General features: G+C 54.8%; 1 protein-coding gene across 6 annotated transcripts in view; it reads right to left on the bottom strand.

Annotated features, from left to right (window-relative positions):
- The window catches only part of PTPRS (protein tyrosine phosphatase, receptor type S), a 110,906-nt gene that overhangs the window by 57,924 nt on the left and 40,531 nt on the right, over positions 1 to 12,451 (bottom strand). For all 6 annotated transcript variants that reach the window (XM_018050899.1, XM_018050895.1, XM_018050898.1 and 3 more), the window contains exons 2-4: positions 7,481 to 7,682; positions 808 to 953; positions 157 to 298 (exon numbers count right to left, since the gene is read on the bottom strand). In XM_018050899.1, coding sequence (XP_017906388.1) covers positions 157 to 298; positions 808 to 953; positions 7,481 to 7,571 — 379 coding nt within the window. In that variant the 5' untranslated portion in view covers positions 7,572 to 7,682. The remainder of the gene's footprint in view (positions 1 to 156; positions 299 to 807; positions 954 to 7,480; positions 7,683 to 12,451) is intronic.

Raw genomic sequence — 12,451 nt, forward strand, 5'->3', positions numbered from 1 at the left:
AAGGCTCTAAGACCCAGTGGTATTATAGGCTAAAAAAAGGAGATCAAAGTCCCCCACAAGTGAAAATCCAAAGCAAGACTTTCATGGATCCCTTTGGTATCTGTCCCCAAAACCAGGCCCCAGGGCCTCCTCCACACACCCTGGGGAGCCCGATACCTCGGAGGACAGTGAGCTTGGCATGGACGGTGATCTCCCCGACTGAGTTCTGGGCCACACACTCATACACATTCTCATCTCGGGGTGTCCGGAGTGGCTGGATCCTCAGCACGGCCCCTGCACTCCCATCGAACTCGATCGTCTGTCGTAGGCAGGGGAGAAAGGTCAGGGTGAGGCCAGAGTCCCAGGGGTGATCAGGAAAGGAGCTGGGGGCTATACGCACGTGTGTGTATAGGCCCTGTATAGATACTAGAGGCAGAAAACTGGGTCTGTACAAGCAAAGGGTATTGTGTGTACATGGGTTCGTGACACACGCATGTAAGTCTGGGGACAGGCATGCAAAATGTGGAAACGTGTATGTCTGACTATGAACATGGGCACAGGGTTGCAAATTCCCTTTTGTGAGATAAAGGTCCAGAGAGGCAGGGCATTGCTTGAGGCCACACAGGACAAAGGTGGCAGAACAAGCGAGCCTGGCAGAGCCCTCACGGAGCACGTGTCTCCCTGCACCTGCCAGGGAGGTGGTGGAAGAAGAGAAGGGTCCCGATGGAGAGGGAGCCAGCTCCACGTAGGAATGTTCCCCATGGTCGGGGTGGGGTCGGGGGGTGGGGCTGGCCCTGGGCTGTGTCCCCTCCCTTCCCAGCCACTCACCTCAAAGCGCTGTGAATTGACCTTCTTGCCCTTCTTGTTCCAGGTCACCCGAGGCTTGGGATCACCCGTGGCCTGACACACAAAGGAGGCCACGCCCCCTGACACACCGATCTGGTCCTTGGGTTCTTTGATGAACCTGGGGGGCTCTGGGGAGAGAAGAGGAAGAGGGGCTCTGGTGGGCCTGGGCATGTGACCAGGACCCCACGGGGCCAGGTAAACGTGCCCTCCAGCACGCCTGGCCACAGAGGTACCATGTGGGCCCGACATGAGGGCTGGAGAGGACGAAGGAGAAATGGTGCCACTGCTCGCCTTCCGTGGCTCCCCTGGGCCTGCCCAGCACCCCCACCTCCCCGCTTCTGGGTACAACAGCCACACACACTCACACATGGACACAGCCTCATGTGGGCACACCCACTCAGATGTAGTGCCACAAAGGAAGGTGGCAGGAGAGACCCCCAAGAATCTAGGGTTCCCAAATTCAGCCCTCAGTAGTGACCAGCCAAACCCTGGAGGGTCCTTGGTCCTAAAATGGCTTGGGAAGAGATAACTTGGTCTAATCCCCTGATGGCACATGTGGGGAAACTGAGGCACTGAACAGGGAAGCGGGGTTGGGGGGGGCGGTGACCAAGAGACCCGAGGTCAGAACAAGCGCTCGAACCCAAGGCCCTAGCCTCTTCATCCGTGGGAGGTGTCCAAACACAAAGGGTCAGAGAAGGAGGCCAAGGCTCAGAACAGGTGCCAGCCACTAGAGCAAATGCTTATTGAGCACCTACTGTATGCAGATGTGTACACTCAGAAACATCCAGTTCTTCTGGCAGGGATTTCCCTGGTGGTCTAGTGGTTAAGACTCCAAGCTTCCAATGCAGGGGGTGTGGGTTTGACCCCTGGTTAGGGAACTAGTATCCCACATGCTGTGTAGTAGAGCCCCCCTCAAAAAAGAAATTCTTCTGACAGGGCTGGGTGGGCAGAGCCACTATAATCCTTATCTCACAGGTATCTCACAGGTATCTCACAGGACACACACAGCCAGCCAGGGGCTGAGCAGGGATTTGAATGGGGCTGGTCCTGCGCCCACATCCTCTGTCCCTCATGATGATGTGATGTGCTAAACTCTTCCCAGGTAAGTCTCAAGTGGGAGTTAGGATGTCTTTTATACCTAGACAGCTGCAAGTCTGGACCTCACACAGGATATAGCACCTGGTGAGAGCTCATTAACATTGTTCTCTCTTTTTTATGGACTTTTCACAGTAACCTTTGAATTGCCCAAAGGGATCCTGGATTTCCAGCCACAGTAAAGCTACAAGATATCCCATAAAATGAATTCAGTTATTTCTGAGAGTTTTGCCAACAGATTTAAGGGCTGCAACGTGCCTAGAAGGTCCTGAAGGAAACAACCCATCTATCCAACAAAAGGGGATTATTAAATGAATACAGCCACCCACGAAGTGGAATATTATGCAGCTGTAAAAAGGGACAAGGACACTTCTGTAATGAGCTACTCGGGAAGGAATGTAAGATACCCTACAAAATGGACAAAAAATGAGGAGTAAAATGTGTAGTGAGTGTTATTTGTATGATGAGAAAACTGAAAATGGGTAAAGTGTGAGTGTGTGCGTGTGTGTGTGTACAGAAACACCACCTGCCTCTGAGAGGAGAAAGCAGGTAGCCAGACTCAGGGGAAGGGAGGCTTCACACCCTGGTACCTTTATTAGACTCAGAAGTATTTGCAGTAAATTCCAATTATTATTTCTGTAAGGTTTGACTAGAAAGGTGAGTAGATGGAAGAAATATATTAAGTAAAAGTTTGGGATCTGAGGCACAGAGGATCATTAACTCCAGCTTGAGCAACAATTGGGCCTAATAGGTTCATCTAGAAAGTTTTGGCTACTTGGGAGTGCTGAGAAGTTCAAGAAGACCTCAGGTTCCAAATCTGGGTGCCACAAACCCCAATTTCTACCATCTGTGACTCAGGATGGCCCTTGAACAAGATACAGAGTCCCTATTCCCATGGCTTGACTGGCCTCACCTCCCTCATTTCAGGCTGTGCTCCCATTGATATGACCCTGTGAATCTACACTGGCCATCTCTCTGTAAAATCAGGAAACCTACTGCGTGCAGGCATGTGTGGCCTCCTTCAACTCCTGTGTAGTCTACCGAGGAGGTGACTGTTCATTCCATTACACAGAGAGGACTGTGCAGCTTGAGAGAGGTTAACGAGCTTGTGCGAGTTCACACAGCTCAGACGTGACAGCACCGGGGTTTGAACCTGGGTCTCTCTGACCCTAAGCCTGCATCTTCTGCTCCTCTCACCCACCAGGCCCAGAGCCTGACTGACATGGTTTTGTTGCTCCATGCTAAGCAGCCCCGGGCTGGGCCTGTCCCTCCTCCTGGAATGGTGACTGGGGCCATATGCGTCCCCAGCCAAGGTCGGGGGGGAAGTCATTGCAGTTGGGTCAGGAATCTTGCTTCTGGGAAAAACCCTCCCTCGGGAGCTGCTGGAAGGAAGGGCAGAAGCCAGCTGCAGGGAGGGAAAAGCATCCAGCTGCCTGTTTACCACTCGGGGCCGGGGACACACCCCGAGGACCCTCCAATCCAGGGAAGGAGACTCGATGAGAGCCTGCACTGTCCTTCCTCTTTGCGTCTGGCAGCTTCAACCTCTGCTCGGCCAGCACCTCCCCCAGGGAGCCTTCGTGGATTACCACTGGCTGGGTCAGGACTGCCTCTGTCCCCATCCTTCCCTGGGTGGCCCCCTCCACCACAGCCCTGATCACACTGGGCTGAAATACTTGGTTCCGTGCCACCTGGCAGGGTGGGTGTGAAATGGACCCCACTCCCGGGGACTCCCCCACACCACCTCTCTGAGCCCGGTGACCCCTGAAAAACTGGGGCTTTGAACCCTGTGCATGTGTGCATGCTAAGTCGCTTCAGTCATGTCTGACTCCTTGCAACGCTATGGACTGTAGCCCACCAGGCTCCTCTGTCCATGAGATTTCCCAGGCAGGAATACTAGAGTGGGTTGTCATGCCCTCCTCCAGGGGACCTTCCCCACTCAGGGATCAGACCCACATCTCCTACGTCTTCTGCATTGACAGGTGGGTTCTTTACCACTAGCACCACCCGGGAAGCACTTGAACCCTGATATTTGCCAAATACTGAGTAATGAAGCTGCCCACTTCCTCTCTGGCTCCCCCTCTCTTCAGGGCAGGTGCCTCTCAGCCTACGTCCAGGCAGCTCTGGGAGCCCAGCCAGCCCAGAAAAGCTTTCTCCGCTCGCTGCATCTCCCATTAGACTAATTCTTGTGGATGCTTTAAGTCTCTTATTTGGACAACCCTCCCCTCCTCTTCTTGGCAAAGGGGCTCCAGACTCAAGAAAGACACTGGGGTATGGCTGCAGCTTATGGCAAGCAAGCGGTCCTTTTGTGCTGGGCCTGTTTTCACACCAGCTCTACTCCGAGGCTCAGAGAGGGTGACTGACTGGCCCCTGCTCACCCAGCTTGTGACGGACAAGAGCTAAGATTCCAACCTAGTCCCATTTGGTTCCCAAAGCCTTGCACGCTGCACACTTGATACATAGGGCTGTGGGTTTCCGGTGACAGAGAGCACCCTGGGTGTTTCCATTTCTTCGATGAAGAGACTGAGGTTCAGTGTGGTGATGCCAACAGCACTGGGAGGTTGGGAAGGGCTTGGCTTGATTTCTATTTTTCCATTTCAGATTCTGCAGAGGAAAATCTGGTGCCAGAGGTAGAGCCCCACCCACACTCCCGTCCCTTCCAATCCAGCCTGGGCCAGCCACACAGCGTCCTGGGAAGGTTCCACAGGACTGAGAGCTGTTTCTGGGGCAGAAACCACTCCTCTTGGTGCTGGGCGGTGGATATCCCGGCTGCCTGCCTGGGCTTTCTCCCGCTGACAGCCCCCACCCAAGCTGCTCCCTGAGGACCTGGGCTACTCTCCTTGAAGCTGGCAATGCCAATCACGGTGCCCACAGCCCCTCCGCTGACCACCCAGGTGTCAGGGCTCCTGCTAAACAGACCACATCTTGGGGTCAAGATGCCCCAGCTTTGGAGATGGAGACCTGGCTTTGAGTCTAGGCCACTACCAATACCTATAGGGATACAGTAATAACAACTGCAGGGACTTCTTCTGGGGGTCCAGTGGTTAAGACTCCACACTTTCAGTGCAGGGGGCATGGGTTTGATCCTCAGTCGGAGAACTAAGATCCCACATGCTGCACGGCCAAATAAATAAATACAAATAATCAGCAAGTGCAGGGCTCACTGAGGGAGCACCCACTGAAGTAGCGTGGCTACACGCCTGGCACTGATGCCCTGGGTCACTCTCCCTGCGTGGTTCACCCTCTGCTCTGGTTCCCTCACCCCACCTCTGCCTGCCCTCCCATGGCAGCCAGAGGGCACCTGTGGGTATCTGAGTCAGGTCTTGCCCACGGCCCTCTGGGTCTCCCATCTCCCAGGGAGCAAAACCCCAAGTCTTCCAGTAGCTCATAAGACCCTGCAAAACCTGCCCCGCCCCTTTCTTGTTCTCCCCTTCACTCACTCTGCTCCAGAAACACAGGCCTCCTCACTTCCTCCAACATGCCAGGCCTTCCTCCCACCCCAGGGCCTTTGCACAGGCTATGCCCTCTGTCCAGGACACTTTCCACACTCTCCCAACATGAGTGGGGCACTCTCCTCAGCTCCTTTAAGACTGTTCAGATGCCATCTTTTTGGTGCAGTGTAACACCCTCTCACCCAGCCCCCAACCCTCCACTTACAAGCTCATCCCCCTTTCTGTTTGTCTCGCTCCTGGGCATGTCTACCATCCTGCACACTGGGGTCTCTCCTTCATGAGAAGATCAGCTCCAAAACGGGCTGGGATATCTGGTTTGTCCCCTAGGTCTAAACCAATGCCTGGCACATAGTAGGTACTTATTTAAAACCCACCAAAGGAAAGAGCACAGAAGCAGCCATAGTCCAACAGCAGAGACAGGATTTGAACCCAAGTCAGGAGAGTCTCCAGACTGTGATTTCCACCCTACTCCTTACCATAGACACTATGCGGCCTCAGTTTCCTCATCTATTAATGGGAACAATCTCAGCTCCGTTCTGCCTGAGGCTGGTAATTGTCAGATTTATGACTTATTCCACGAGTGTATGTTAAATTAGTGCTTCTCATGTGGGGGTGCCATCAAGAAGATGGGGCCAGAGGTGCTCCATATCCCACAGTGCCCAGGAAACCCTCCCCCCAGGGAAAGCTCTGGCCCCGACGCAAGCAGTACCAAGGGCAGGGGAAACCCTGAGTCAACGAAAAATGCTCAGCACCCTCAGCCTGCCACTCCCACTATGAGGAATATAGCCCAGAAGACACAGGCCCTGGAAAGTGACTGGCCAGATCATGGCCCAGTTATGTCTGGCCGCTGACCCAGAGGCAACGTGGGGTGATGGGTAGGAACCTGGGCTCTGGCACCAGGCAGTCAGGCTGCTTCCTGGCTATAATGTAACCTCACTGTGCCTCAGCTTCCTCATCTGTACAATGGGGATGGGGAAAATAGTATTCATCTCATCAGATGGTGGTGGTTGATCTGAATGGGTTAGGCATTTCTTGTAAAACAATATGAAAACAAGAAAAAGCACAAATGTACAAAGCAGGTGTGTATGTCTCTGGTGTTCTCATCCAGGGGCAGTAATTCTTATGCTCGTGATAACCCAAGATTGCAGGCCTACTATGTGTAGGCAGCATGCAGGGGTTATGGCATGTCCATGTCCTGGGAATGCTGGGAGGCAGATGATGCTGAGTCTCATTCAATCATGGTGGAAACAGCCACTGAGAGAGGCTGACTCATTGGCCCAAAGTCACCTAGCAGGTTGACAGCAAAGTCAGGATTCAAATCTAGCCTAATACCAGATCCCAGTTTTTCTGCTGACTTGACATTTAATGTCCCCTTAGGCCTGAATAACACTCCTCTAGGCCCTTAGCTGTGACATAGACTTTGGCATTGGGCCCAGGACCAACCCTCATCCTTCCCACGTTACTTCCACAAACACAGCTTTGCCCATCCCCAAACTACACAAAACTTTTTTTTTTTTTTAAACTCCAGGCCTTTCCATGTGATAACACCTTGACCAGTAATGCCCTTTCTATAGGCAAACTCCTACACACCCACAAAACCCCAGCTCCAATGCCCTCTCTCCCAAGAAGCCTCCCCTGGCTCCTCCTGGGAAGATTTGATTGTCTGTGTGTCAAACAATTGGTCACTGGTGTTTCTACTTGTGGCAAGCGAAAGTGAACTCTGTAGCTTCTTCAGGAGCAACTTCAAGTAAGTCCCTGCCTCCTCCTCTAAGCCTTGGTTTCTCTGATCCAAAAATGGGGATGGTAATGAGACTAGCTGGGTTCTGTGAGGTGGAGGGAGAGGAGGCAGATAAAGTCTGCATTTAGCACTGGTCTGGGTGCAGAGTCGATGCTTTGGAAACCCACATGGTCACTCCTGTTACTACGACTGCTTTTTAATGCCATCCTTAAGATTGGCCTCTGCACCTCACAGGACCCAGCACAAAGCAAGCATTCTACTTGGCCTCGTTCACGGAGCACAAAGGTTCTGCTTGGCAAAACCACGGGCCCTCAGGGAGAGGTGGGGACACGTTTTCACATGCGCACATGTAAACTCAGATACCCGCACTTACCTTCTGCGGCACAGCCTCCCACCAGCAGGACCACGAGGAGGCCCACAGGCCTGATCACAGATGCTACACCATGGCCCCAGGCAGGCGCCATGCTCAGCCGTGACCTGCAAACTTCGACCTTCGACCTCCACCCTGAAGGGGGGGATAGCCCCCCAGGTCCCTCACAGAGAGGCCTCGAGCCAAGCGTCAGACGGGGCAGCGTCTGCAGAGATAAACAAAGGGGCTGTGAGAGGGGAGCAGGAATCCAGGGTGCCTTCGTGGGAGAGGCAGCTGGAGGATCACAGAGGGGCAGAGGAGAATTATGGGGTTCGAGGGTCATGGGGTGATGATGGGGCAGAATGGGAGCACTGAGCCCCTATGATGAACTGAATGTCTGTGTTCTGCCCCCAACAAAATCATGATGTTGAAATCTAACCCTTTGTGTGGATGGTATTAAAGGTCTTTGGGAGGCAGTCAGGTCATGCGGTGGAACCCTCATGAATGGGATTAGTGCCCTTATAATGGGGCTTCCCTGGGGGGTTCAGACGGTAAGAAATCTGCCTGCAGTGTGGGAGACCCAGGTTCGATCCCTGGGTTGGGAAGATCCCCTGGAGAAGGGAATGGTTACCCACTCCAGTATTCTTGCCTAGAGAATCCCATGGATAGAGGAGCCTGGTGGGCTACAGTCCATGGGGTCACAAAGAGTCAGCCATGACTGAGTGACTAACACTTTCAAAGGGACCCAGAGAGCTCCCCCGCTACCCCCACCACGAGGACACAGGGAGAAGAGGATCATCTGCGAATCAGGAGGCGGGTTCTCACCAGACACTAGATCTGCCAACATCCTGATCTTCGGCTTTCGGCCTCCAGAACCGTGAGAAATGAGTGTTGTTTATAATCCGCTCAGTCTGTGATATTTTTTTATGTCAGCCTGAATGGACAGAGACACCTCTACCCCTGGCTGGGTCCTGATCCCACTTAAGCCTCAGCTCCAATGGAGCCCAGACCCAAGACCTTGGCTGAGCCCCCCACTAGAAATCACTCTGAACATCCAAGTCCTCCCACTCCCAGGCTGAGCCTGTTGAAGGCCAAGGCTCCGGGTGACACTGCCGACTGTCCCTACCACCAGGACCCTTTGGCCACCAGATGGATCCTCTCTCCCAAACACCTCTGCTGGTTTCTGCCCTGCTCTAACACCTATGGCTCCTGTGACCCCCAGAGGAAGCCATTCCTGCTGATCTCCTGCCCCCTCCCTTGGGAGGTGTGGCCACACAGCCCCAGCTCAACCCCACCTCCAAGCCTTTGAACCCATTAAGTTCCTTGCCGGGAATGCTGTTTCCCCCAATCCCAACTGCTGCGTGACAGGTCTCAGTCCCACTGTTGCTTCCTCCAGAAGCCCTCCCTGCCTCTCACAGGTCAGCCCCCACCCCCATGCCACATCCCACGGCTTCAGAAACGACTGAGCTCATCCTCCACGGCATTTATCCCAGTGTGCAAGTCAAATGCGAATGTGTATCACCAGTGTCTGTTTCTCCCACGGAATTCAACCTCTGCTAAGGCAGAAGGGTCCTTCTCGGGACCCAAACCCTGGGACAGCCCCCTCCCCAGTGCCTTCCCTAGCCAGGGCACAAGGGAGGGACAGGGAGAGGCCATGCCCTGGGTGGGTCCAGACCATGGCCACAAGGATGGGTGCCACGTAATGATGGGGCGGCCCCTGTGATTCTGGCTCCCAAAATACCCAGCTGCGGTCACCTCGCCCAGCCCCAGAGCAGCCCTAGGGGAAGGCTGGGCTGGTGGTGGCTGGGTCATGGTCCAGGGTGGAGAGTGGAGAAATCAGGATGAGAAGAGTGGGGGCTGGGGAGCTCAACAGGCACACAGTTAGACCACATGAGACCAGACAGAGATGGAGGCTGCTTGCACACAGTCAGGTCACAGACAGGGAGACCAGGGACACCATCACAGATGTACAGTCAGGTGACAGAGATGGATCCATGTGCCTCGGTTCAGTCCAGTCGCTTAGTCATGTCCGACTCTTCCTGTCCATCACCAACCCCCAGAGTTTGCTCAAACTCATATCCATCAAGTCGGTGATGCCATCCAACCATCTCATCCTCTGTCGTCCCCTTCCCCTCCTGCCCTCAATCTTTCCCAGCATCAGGGTCTTTTCTAACAAGTCAGTTCTTTGCATGAGGTGGCCAAAGTATTGCAGCTTTAGCATCAGTCCTTCCAATGAACGTTCAGGATTGATTTCCTTCAGGATTGACTGGTTTGATCTCCTTGCAGTCCAAGGGGCTCTCAAGAGTCTTCTCTAACACCACAGTTCAAAGGCATCAATTCTTCGTAGTCAGGCCAATAACACTCACCACAGGCACACGGACAGGCACAAAATCAGGCTCCAGACACAGGGTTGCAATGGGGCTGACAGCATATGTCAACAGTCAGATCAGAAGCAGACACGGGTCCATGCCAAGATCACAGATACACAGCCAGGGGAGACATACACACACAGGGTCACGGGCACGCAGGCAATATACACACACAGCTGGGTTGTGAGCAAACATGAGTATGGAGGCAGATGCGAGCTCCACGGGGCACGGGAGGTGAAAACACACAGCCCCCCGACTCAGATGTGGGCACATAGTGGGGCAACAGAGATAGGCAGTCAGCAGACAGAGCTTGCACCCATCCAGACAATATACACCCAGAAACGCATAGTCAAGACCCCCCTCATCCACGTGTACACACACAGGCACACGCACAGTCAGACCACAGACACACACTGAGACCCAACTGGTCCAGGATGTGCAGATGGGGAAACGGAAGCCTGGAGCCAGCCACCTCCCCTGGCAATCCCTCTACAGGCCCTTTAAGAGCAAAAGTGGCTGACGAGGACGGTGAAGGCCCTAGCTGGAGAAATGGCCCATGGCCAGCTGCAGCCAGGGTGACCACAGCAGCTGACGCCACCCACAGATGCACAGAGACTCAGCCCCATCTGGGGGACAGGGTGGGGCTCTGGCCCAGACCGCTTGGATCGGCGGGTCAGGCCTGCACAGAGCCTCAGGGAAACCGAGGCAGCGTAGCAACACAGACTGCCAAACCCAGGGTTGCCAGGGCCCCCTGGCGTGAGGGTAAGGTGGGGGTGACCTCCTAGTTCCTGTCTACTCACCTCTAATACAAGTTGGCATGGGCAGGGGTCACCCACATGAAGGGGCCCGGCCACGATGCTCCCCTGCTCCCCCATGCCCCATGGAAGCCAAGGGCAGCCGCCTTCTAGACTGGGAGGCCCCTAATTACCCGCTGGGCCCACGCCTTCTCAATGACTGGGCAGGATGGGGCTGATCCAGGCACAGGCGGGGCCTGGCCATCAGCTCCTAGCTCCCCCGAAGAGGCCAGTCCAGCCTGCTGGGCACGGGGAGGACAGAGCACTGGGGGTTTGCAAGGCCTAGGGCAGGAATGGGGGTAGGAGAGGATCAGACAGAACAGAAGGTTCCAAGTTCCAGGGTCTCTCAGGCCCCCACCCTCCCTGAAGGATCTTGCTATAGCAAAGCCCCTGGCTCTCTCCCTCCTCTGGCTTCCTGCAAGACTCGGGTGTGAGAGTCTTCTACAAGGGGTCAGGGGAGGAGATAAACAAATCCTATCAGCTCTGCCTTCAAAGTCTAGTCCGAGTCTGTCTACTTCTTACCCTTTTTTCTGTCTCTATTTGGTCCAGTCCCATCATTGCTCTCCTGGACCGATGCTGTCATCATCTGCCATGTCTCCTGCCCTGTCTGTCCTTCCCTCAAAGCCAGAGGGCCCCAGTGAGCATCCAAGTCAGGTCCCATGCCCCTTCCTTTGGGGGTAAAAGTGCAAGTCCTCCCCACCACTTAAAAGGCCGTGCAGGACCTCCTCCACCCACCCGCCCCACTCCCTCTGCTCAAGCCACAGGGGCCCCCTGGCACAGTTCCTAAACACATCTGTCTCAGGACCTTTGCATGTGCTATGCCCACTGCCTGGACCTTACCACCTCCAGATTCAATATTAATATGAACCCGCCTTCCAGTGCAAGAGACGTAAGTGATGTGGGTTCAATTCCTGGGTTGGGAAGATCCCCCAGAGGAGGGCATGGCAACCCACTCCAGTATTCTTGACTAGAGAATCCCATGGACAGAGAAGTCTGGTGGGCTACAGTCCATGGAGTTGCAAAGACTTGGATGTGACTGAAGTGACTTACCATGCACACATACGTGATTACTTGGCTGAGAATTAAAGGGGGAAGCAGAATGGGGGTGGGTGTCTCCACAGAACGGAACAGCATGAGGAAGGGCAAGGAGCAGATGGGGAGAGATTAGGGCAGAGTGGTGGCAAGGAGGCCTCAGCAGGGAGGCCTCTGAGCAGGGGGGAGGGGATGTGGCCAGACTGGCACCACGCCAAGCCTCCTCTATGGCCATCACACATAAAGCAGCCTGGGTCACCAGCCCCAGCACGGCTGAGAGAGAGAAACTGAGGTGGGAGCTTTGGGGCAGCATGACGCAGCGAGATCCCCAAGGTCCTGGAGGATGGCGTGGTCGTTAAGAAGGGAACAGCCACCCATGCGAGTGACAGGAAATAACCTGCATGGCCAGTGAGGCTGGGCACAGCATGCGGAGGAGGGGAGGAGGGGAGGGAGCGGCCTCTGCACAAGGAACCCAGGGCGCGGGAGGATTCCTGCCCGCCTCTGTGCCAGGCGCCAAACTGTCCACCATCCACCCCCAGCAGCTGGGCACTGGTGGGTGCTCAACCTGCACAGATAGGGAAACTGAGGCTCACAGAGGAAAGGAGACTCTGCCAAAGCCCCTCAGCTGGGCGGAGCCTTGGTTCCACAGTCCACGTCGACACAGGACTGTGTTCTTCCCTAGCTGCTGTGTGATCTCGGGAAAATGAATGACCCTCTCTGGGCCTGGTGCTGCTGGACGGCCTCTAGGGGCTACCAGGCTTTGCTCAGAGTGGGTGAGCAGGCACCCATTCCAGTCAGGC

The sequence above is a fragment of the Capra hircus genome, chromosome 7 (assembly GCF_001704415.2).
Source record: "Capra hircus breed San Clemente chromosome 7, ASM170441v1, whole genome shotgun sequence".
In the NCBI taxonomy this organism is placed as follows: Eukaryota; Metazoa; Chordata; class Mammalia; order Artiodactyla; family Bovidae; genus Capra; species Capra hircus.